We start from the raw sequence: 10188 nt of genomic DNA, 5'->3' as shown, positions 1-10188 counted from the left end.
CTAATAAATTATTACTGTAGAAATTGTTGATTGTATTTAGTGATAACAATACCTCATAATGATAATGAAATACTAGGTTGTTGAGCATTACTTAGCAAAGGAGACAGTTATTAGGAGCCAGTTTAAATGAAATAATTTTTAAGTAGTTTATATAATAATTGATAATTTATAATTTAACTCTATTGCCTCTATCTTTTCTTAATGTGGCCCATGTTTTAATGAAGAAACCTCAAATGTCTCTTTCACAAACTGCTTCTGAACTCAGAATCCCAGATCTTACCACCTGATGACAAGCAAAAGGTCCAGAGGGGACTCATCTAACTGGCTTGAAAAATACTAAATTAACAATACCAGACAGATTTAGTAAAGCATATGCAAAGAATCAGAATGACACAAAGCAGGTGACAGTTATCAGCCTGCTTCCTATAGAGGAAAGGAGGTTTAGTTACATCCAGCAACTAAATATAGATAGGGAGGCTCTACACCACTTTGCCTAATCTATTATATTTGTCTTCATACCTATGGGAACAAAAAAATGCTGCTACAGTCCTTGTTTTCATCGTCTAAAACCAAATTAGACACACTATCAGACAGCTATCTTAATCTGCAAATCACTTTGACTGTAATGACTTAATTAACCTCTGATCACATGCCTGCATCAATCTCATACATTTTCATTTTGGTTTTAGCAGTTATAGCATAGTTTCTACATAGTTTACCTCTGTCTTGAGGTTACAGAGGTATTCCATAGAAGGCACTGAATAAAGACAGGAAGAAAAAAATGTTTGTCCTTCAGGGAAATTTCTTAAGAGTTAAAAAAAATGCCTGCCTTGCACCAAGATGAAAACAAAAGCGGTCTTTTTTTTGAAGAAGAAGGCAGCCCACCTTAGAGAAGCAGATAGCCCAGCCATTGGCAGATGCACTGAGGAATCAAGGCTATGTCTACGTTAACCTTGAGGTAGCCAAGCCAGGGAGAACACATGGAAGTGCTTGAGAATAGATCTCCCAAGTATAAGGTCGGGGGGGGTCTATAAATCCCATCTGCTCTTGCAGCTGTTGATGTGAGGGACCCTGGGTCATCTCACATGTCTGACATCAAAGGACATGGCCACATACGGAGATGGAGCTCAACACTATCTTTTACTGTAGTCAGAGCCATGATAAAAGGTCTGAGATTCCTCCCTGAGTGCTCCTCAGGGATTGCTTCCAGCCCAAACTCAGGTTGTGTCCAATTAGTGAGGAAGGCTGAGTCCTTCCTCAAGCACCGGCCTATGGTCACACTCAGTGTTTCAATGGTCTAAGAAACAATGTCCTGGTTTGTGCCTCATTTTGCACCAGGAGTGGAACCTGTGGTTTTCTCATTCACTGAGTGGTCTGGTCCTTCCAGAGAGGAAGCTTCCCCTTTCACAGGGAAATTCCCGACAGCCCAGGCACATGTCACAGCCACGGCTGCACTGAGTAACTCTGCCAGCTCAGCGTCAAATAGCTGTATTGCCAGTACTGACAGACGTTCAGCTGGCACAAATCTGTTGTTCCAAGAAACTGGGTTTTTGTTAAAGCTACCTTTAAGGAATAAATATAAAAAAATGCCTATTTCCCACATGAAACCCAACATTTTCTGAAACATGAATTGATTTGTGCAGTGTTGTTTAGGGACAAGCATCACATGGCTCTTAAAATCTGATTTTCCGAGGTTCTAAGAACTCTGGTCAACCTTGTTCACAACTTTTTTTTTTTTTTTTTAAATTTTGTATTCAAAGCTAAGTTCTTCTCTTAGGCTTCTTTTATTTTCCTGGAATGATAGGTAAACAATATATTTGACATAAAACATGAAGACTAATATACCCTTGCAGCGAAAACATGCTGAAAGGGGCTCGGTGTGGTGTTAGGGTCCCAGTGCTCCAAACTGGGAGATGTGTCATAAGAAAATAATTTCTAGAGCTTCATGTGGTTGCTCTGAGTACCTTATTAAGCTATTTTTTTTAGCTGAACATGGGATATTTTGATCTTTTGTAAAAATATATCAATCCTTTGAAGATAAAAGGTCTCTTGATGCCTAAAACCTTGATGAAAAACAGATGACAAGTAACAGATTTTATCTATGAAGAAACATTTTTAGTTACTTTGGTTTATGCTTCAGCTCTGGTTCTTGTTCCTGTTGACCTAGACATTCTCTTTTAGTAAAGTTCAACATTAATAGCCGGGAGGACTGATGATGTTTAAATACAGCAAAGACTTAAAATTTCATATCATCTAGGTAGCAGAACTGCAGACAGATTCTCCGCTTGTGCTAAGGCATTTGACTACAACAGGTCTATGATGCTTTATAGAGAGAGAGATTTTGACCCTGGGAAATGAATTTGTGAGTCTCATACAAATTACTGTCTTTAGTGTCCTAATTGATTCCATCTGTAGTTTTACACCCTTTCCTTTTTTCTTCCTCTTTCCTTTGTAGTCAGAGCTACCTTCAAACTGCAAGTGACGTGCCTGGGGGTCACAACCTGGATCCCTCTGCAAACTACAATTCCCCAAAGTTTCGCTCAAGGAATCAGAGCTATATGAGAGCAGTGAGCACGCTCAGTCAGGCCAGCTGTGTTAGTCAGGTGGGAAATTCTTGTTATAACTTTTCTTATAGGTTAATCACAGATGCAAGAGTTTGGTTTTAGTTTCGGTTTTTGGTTTTTTTTTAATTAATATCAAACTGAGGATGTGAATTGTCAAAGTAATTCAGTTCTAAGGAATGTAACACTTGTTCAAAATTTCAAGAAAAATACTGAATGCTAGAAGCAAAGGGACACTATCACGCACAGTATTTTCCATTTAATTTTCATTAAAAATATAAATACTGGTATTTTCATTTTCAGTCTATATTAAATATTTAAATGTTAAGAAGATTCAGACTGAGCATAAGGGGCACACTCCTACAACACTCACCCTCTGAACATATCTACTGATTTCAGTAAATGTGGGTTGCCAGATTAAGATATAGATTGAAATAATTATGCTCCAAAGGAGCCATGATTCATCTCTAAACTCAATCCCTCACTTGGGTGAAAGAATAAGTCCCATCAATTATTCTATGTATGGGGACTTCTAAAAAGAGACATTTTTCCACCCTGCTGGTTTATTTTGGTTAGTTAGTACTAATTCATATTGAAGTGAGATCTGAAACAGGCCTGAAGTGCAAGCAGCCTTATGAAGTATGTGCATGTTCTGTTTAATAGAGGACTTTACATAAAATTTCCATTGTTTCTAATGTTCATTGATCCTGACATTTCTTCCCTGTGTTGCTTCATGACAGCTGGGCCCTGCCCTCTTCTCAGTCACGTGTTACTTTATTTTTCTTTGACCATTTAGTGAGGCACCTAAGGGTATAGTAGCTAATTATGCACAACAGTTATGTTAAAAAAAAATTTTAAGCAATTTTATATTCATTCACATTCAATTTGTACTGCATGGCTATTCAGGCCTGGATTCAACTCATCTAACTCGAGGCTTTTAACTGAGGCAACAACTAAAGCTTCCTCTGTAGTTAATGGAATGAAAGAGTTTCTTCCAGGACAATGCACATCCCAAGTGGGCTGAGAGCCCTCTGGAAATGCTTGTCAGTCTCCACTGACTGTAGAGAGTTGGGAGGGACTAGTCGCCTGACTAATGTCCTTCAGTCAAATTCCTTAATTTATGTGGGATAAATCTAGGTATAATCTTGTATAGCACATGTCAGAATTAGAAACAGACAGTCAGTCATTTTCCAAACCTTTCATTATTTTTCATAGCTCCCTTGTGAAACCTGTCTCCATCATTTTCATGGTTTGGTTTTCATTACCCTGGTTTGGTTATTTTCTATTTTTATTACACTCTGGTTTTGAGAAAGTTTCACAAGAATTAGATCCTGCATTCAAAGCAAGTGCTGTTGGCTGTCACCTAACAATGCTATAATATAGAACTATTTTAACATCTTCTGCCTCTTCGACCACGTCTATGCACGGAGATTTTCACTGAGCTGTCCATAATGACTAATTGGTTTCAGCAGTGGTTAAAATTCTTCATTCCAGTGTGCATCACCTGGAAAGATGTCCACAATAGATTTCATTTGCAGGTAGATTGCTCAATTGGCCAGATTAACTAAACCTGCTGGATATAGTTCCTTACTTTCTTTTTCAGTTTTCACTAATCTACATAATTTTGTGTCAACCACATACTTCCTACCTACCAGTCCAGCTGTTTCCAGACCAGTAATAAATGCATTTAATAGATATTACACAAAGTAAATGTATTAAAATAACAAGTTCTGAACCTTTGCTGTTTCCTGTTCTTTTTCCATGACACCATCATCTTCTTGTCCCATCTACATAATAGCAGTTTGTATGATTTGTGGTATTTTTAATGCCTTTTTTTTGTGAGATCCTTCCTTTTTCACTCTTGGCCAAGGGTAGAGCCAAGAAAGATGCTGGGTTCCATGGCTTATATTTCTAATTTAAGTTTTAAAACTTTTATTTTTCTTTTGTCAATGACCTTAGTTTGAAAGACGTGGTTAGGACTTAAAGTGTTTATGGACTACATTACCATAAATTTCCTGATCAATGATGTATGCAAAATATTTCAGAGTAAGATTTTTTTAGTCTTTTCAATATTGCATTAGTCTACTTAACTTTATTAGAAGCAAATTTTATGAAGGGTAATGTAATTCCTTTCAGAAGAGATTTAGTAGCCAAAATGTCTTACATGAAATTAAAATATCGGTTATTCATTATCATCAGAAGTTCTGTATGAAATTTCCATTTACTTAATCAAAATCCTAAAACATGTGAAACATTTGCACTTGCTCTGTTTCCATAATGAATAATGTACTAGGAACAGTAATAATGAAAAATGCACTTAGCAGCTGTATAGAAAAAGTAATATCAACTGCATGTGCTGTTTAGTGACACTACGAATTTAACTTGGTATTTACACTGATTCTGATTTTTAGCACTCTCTTTTCAAAAAAATTATTATCAGGAGGACATATCAGGAGGTCATGCGTTTGTCTGTCCAATGTGGACTTCCTATCTGATTTTGGATTAACATAATTTTGAATTATTCAGGTACATTTACAGGTAGTTAGGACTGACTTCAGAGAACCTGTTAAAAATTATCTAGGTAGAATTTAGGCACTCATCTTCAAAACTGCAATACACAGTTCCCTACCGAGAGGTTCCCTAAGCCTGGCCAGCCTGCCTAAACTCTGTTTATTATGAAAGCTACCTAAAAATCTAGTTTTGCATCATGCCCAACCTGCAGGACAGGGTCAGCAGGTAGATGCTGGCTCCTGCCCAAGCCCTGCGGGGAGCTGGAGGTTGGTGCTGAAATCCCCTAAGGGACCAACCTGATAGGTGATGCAGGTAGGCACATCTAGAGTGCTCTGACAGGCAGGGCTCCTCAGCACACCTGGTGGCAGAAGTATCGGACTTAAAATAATGCTGCTGAAGAAAAGGCAGCAGTGTGGCTGCATCTTGTTTTTCCACGGTAGTTGAATGGATAACCCAGTTAACCAAGGAATGAGTTTGGTTCGGGGCCCTTCTCAGCTAAAGGTGGTCCAAGCATTACTTTTCAATCTGACCACTTTTCCCCCTATTTCAGACAATGGTTATTCTTTCACATGCTTCACTGGACACAACTCTTGGTACAATATTTCTCAAACCTTTCAGAAGCATCACCTCCTCTGCACTTACACATCTTCAAGTATGAGATACTCCCCTGAGCCCTTTTATAGTGAGAGGAAGATAACAACCTGCCACACAGGCTAAATGTCCACATGAGTAGTAACTTTGCTGATAAGTGAGGAGCCCAGGCAATCCACCCTCACCTTTTGAGGGCTAGTATTAGTATAACTGATTTCTGTTCTCCTATCCTGGCAGAATATGGATTTCTGTCAGCATAGAGTGATCTTGTTGGTTACCATTAAATCATGTATTTATAATCCTCTGAATATGCCAAAAAATATTAAATGTAAAATTAATTGTATGGCATGTGTGATGTACTTACTATATACATATAAACAGCTGATGTAAGTTAAAAAAATGTGAATGTGATCAGAAGGGATTACTACATTTTAACTATTTGCTAAAACAGTTCTTCATCAATGTACAGGTGTCCATTTGAGATGTTGAGGCCGTGATGATCACAAAAAAGCAAGTCAAAAATCAAATGCATTGTTGTTGTTTATTCAGATGAGTGAAGCAGAGGTTAATGGGCAATTTGAATCGGTGTGTGAATCAGTGTTTAGTGAAGTTGAAGCTCAGGCAATGGATGCCCTTGACCTCCCTGGATGTTTCCGAACAAGAAGCCACAGTTACTTGCGTGCCATTCAGGCAGGCTATTCCCAAGATGATGAATGTATACCTGCGATGGCATCTTCCAACATCACCTCAACTATCAGGTCAACCACAGGTAAGCAAATCTACGATGACCCTTCCACTGTTCTGCATGTAAAAACATGTCGTCTTGTTTTGTAAAACGATGTTTGACACTGCAACAATTTCCCTGTGTAGTCATAATATTTTATACCAGTGTTCTTAGGTTTGTAATACTGTACCATTGTGGCTACAGCTTGGAATAAGCTCCTTCTGAGGAGAATCCTGCAAGCATAATATAATGGACCTGGACTTCAGCATAGCCTTAATTTGACCTCCATTTCCCATACAGTTATCCAGGTGCCAATAGAAAAATGCAAGTGCAAATGGTATCATTTAGATGTTGTTAGACATTTACGTATTTTTATCTATCAAGTAATTGATCTAAATGAGATCAGTTGCACTGATTTTAATTTAGGTCCTTAAAGTACCAAAAGAAAGAGAGAAGCAAGATTTTAAATATTTGGTCTAAACACTTACAGGCAATTAACTTAACAGGGAATTAATTACTTACTTTTAGAAAAGGTGTAACCAGTTGTATCAATACACGGAATCATAAACATTATGGCAAGCTTCACACATCTACTATTACTCATCAGTAACCATTAGCATTCGTTGTTATACCATTCACTTTTAGGTTCTTTTAACATTCTTCTGGCAACTTTCTTTTCTCTTGTTAGTTGCTTAGCAAAGATTATAGCTTTATTCATTTTAGAATATTAGCGTTTAGTATTGGTAGAGAAAAGATTGCACAGATAGCAGTTAAATAATTAAAATGAAATCTATAACAAATACATATCCTTTGTTAAGTGATCCAAATTCAATTTTTTGTTTCCAAATATGTTAATGTCAGTTCATAATTATGATATTGTCCTTGCCACATACTATTAAATTGTAGTGCAGGCTACCCATCTACAAAAGTTAAAAATAGAGCTCAAAATGTATCATGCAAAAATACTTTTTAAATTATTTGCTTGACACATCTGTTGTATAACAGAATAGTGGGAGCTTAGAAAGGAAGTAAGCTGCGGTTGAATAACATAAATTTGCATTCCAGAAGTAGCATAAAATGTTCTTTTACCTTAAGCATAGTATTTTAATTGCTATATATAACTTTGTGTGAAACCAGAAGTTGTGGCTTACAGCGCCACCTCTAGGGATGTTTCTGTCCTTTGTTTAATAGAGATGCTATCATGATATAAAATGAGATTTTATTGCTACCCCAGAGACTAATTTTCATCTTTGTCATATAGTACTGTGTGATTGTTATGAAGAAACCTTCCATGGCAAAAGACAAAACTAAATATCTATTTTAGTGTCTGACTCCAGGTACTGAATTGGAATACTTCCAGCATTACTTTGGTTACCAAGTTGATTGGTTTTAACCTAAGCTGTCTTGAGTTTATATGCTAGACAAGCCCCAAATTCTCACTGAAAGGAATTTGTTTTATTTTCTCTAGAGCAACAAAGCTGAATAATAGAATATATTAGGGAAAATAACCAGATTAGGCAGTAAATATGTTTGCATCCGAGTGTTTTCATACTTATGAAAAACATTTTGCATTGATTAGCAGTCTGCTGGCTAAATAATGTGGTTTTGAAAAATTTAGTCTTTATTTCACACGGCTTCTCCCTCATCTCAGAAATGATTTATCAGATAGATTTTCTTGCCCAAATATGTGATCTTTCTGTTTTGTTGTGGTGAGGTGATACTGACATTGTGGAGAAAAAAGATGATGTGATATGTTTTCCTGAACCAAAACTGTTTCCAAGCCTATGGACTGTATACAGTTCTGAGTGTGGTTCTGTATTCAAAATATTATCTCTGTACCACTGAGAAAGTTTGTCTCAGCTTCTATGTAAGATAAATATTCAAATTAGAAATATTTATCTGATTTACAAGAAGAGTAAGGATTATGTGATTCACTATTAATTGAAAATTTCAGTTGCCAAATAAGTTCTCATTTTTAAAACCCTAGGGGTAACTCTTCTATATTTCTCTCTTCAGCCCCTGTCACTTTGGAGGGAGATGCTTCATTTCCTATCATTACTATAATCCAAAAAAAAAAAATCTTACTTCTCCAGCCCTCTATGAAAATTGTAAAAGAAGCAGTTGCCTGAAATGTGAAAATGGTGTTGGCAGATATTTGACGTTTGCACGGGCTTCATTCAAATAAATGTCAAAAAGGTCAAAGTTTCACATCAGCCTTCAGTTCCAATTCAGTCTTTTGAATTCTTAGGAAAATTACATTACATTAATTCCTTTTTTGCTTCTGATGTAACAAACTCTTCTTGGCAAAGAAACTAAAGCAATTTCTTAGAAAATTAACAGGCATTGCAATTTAATTATTACTTGAAATTTTAGTGATATAGGTCATGACTGCCTCTTATCGATGTTGTAAAGCAATTAAATCATAACGCACAGGCTTAGCTAAAAATTAATTCATGTAACTAAAAATGTAAATCTAAAATAAAAAATGTAATATTTGATCTATGAATTCAATTACAAAATTATGGAATATGTATTTACAGCATGAAGTTTCCTAAAATGTTCCTAGATGCATTAACAGCTTTCAGAAGGTAGGAAGGTTGCAACTATAATGAGTATTATGTGGGACATTATTAATGGACTCTGTTAACAGGATTTTCTAATAGATGGAAAAAGAACTACCAGTAACTAGCTCTTCTTAAATGTATACAACTTTACAGAGAAAGCCAGATGGTTCATTGGTAGTATCTATGGTACTAATGAACAGATAACATTTGCACAGACCCATGTAGTTTAATTATTTGTGGAACCAGGCTTCTCCACCTCTGATGGAGACTCTAACGAGACAAGACATAGGGCACTATCTGTTGCTCCAGGTGTGAATGAATGAGACAAGTGACAATGCGGAGGAGGCAGCCAGCATTGCTGGCACACTATAAGCTAGACCTGGACTCTGTGTGACCCCTGCTAAGACTCATATTGCATCGTGGTTAGGGCATTTCTAGCCATTCCGTTTCATTTTGTAAAGAGATAATAAACCCAGTAAAAAAGTACTTCGTGTTAAAAATCCTGAATGACAGCGTATGCTTTCTGTCTCTAAACTGTATCCAGTTGCAGCTGTCAGGTGCACAGCTGAGAAAATACAGCTCCAGCTGCTGCTGCCTCCCACCTTGTCCCTCCGTCACAGACAACATGTAATTTCCTGAATGGGAAGTCACAGAGTGCAGTAGTCATCCTAACTACTATTGCCGTACATCTTTGCTACTCTTGCAAGCAATGCTTCACTTTTCAGGAAGAGTGCATAAAATCTGGGTCACTTTTCCAGGTAGTAGCAGCTCGCTTCCCTATTGTCTAAGCATATCTGCACATATATACGCTACGCTGTCAGCTTGGAAGGCTCCTTCCTGCTAACGTCTGGCTAGTGTAGCAGCGCACTGCGGGGAGGTACACAAGCCACCTGAGGTACCGGAGCTGTGTCACCACCAGTTCAGTGCATAGTGGGCCCTGGCTGCATAGTCCTGTTGGGAAACAGTGCACTTGACTGGGAGCAGCGCCACAGTAACACGTTATCCCACCTGCAATACCTGGGCTGTCTTACTGAAAAGTAGTTCAAATACCCTGGTACAACACTGGATTATACTATGAAAACATAACCAACGAGGAGGACTGGAAGATCTTAACCGGTCTCTGGTTGTTTCCCCTTTGCCGAGAAGGTCAACTTATTTTTGTTACATGTCCTATATATAGAGAGAGTCCTGTATATGACTTACTCCATATGTTATAGAATATTTCAGGATGTTTCCT

The 10188-nt window shown here is 37.3% G+C and overlaps 1 protein-coding gene across 1 annotated transcript in view; it reads left to right on the top strand.

Annotated features, from left to right (window-relative positions):
• The window catches only part of DLGAP2 (discs, large (Drosophila) homolog-associated protein 2), a 109909-nt gene that overhangs the window by 53239 nt on the left and 46482 nt on the right, over window positions 1-10188 (top strand). The window contains exons 4-5 of the mRNA XM_009333207.1: window positions 2456-2603; window positions 6213-6432. Coding sequence (XP_009331482.1) covers window positions 2456-2603; window positions 6213-6432 — 368 coding nt within the window. The remainder of the gene's footprint in view (window positions 1-2455; window positions 2604-6212; window positions 6433-10188) is intronic.

This window comes from Pygoscelis adeliae, unplaced genomic scaffold (genome assembly GCF_000699105.1).
Source record: "Pygoscelis adeliae isolate BGI_AS28 unplaced genomic scaffold, ASM69910v1 Scaffold57, whole genome shotgun sequence".
Lineage (NCBI taxonomy): Eukaryota > Metazoa > Chordata > Aves > Sphenisciformes > Spheniscidae > Pygoscelis > Pygoscelis adeliae.
The sequence above is the reverse complement of the archived record's forward strand: the minus strand, read 5'-3'. Positions and strand labels throughout refer to the sequence as shown.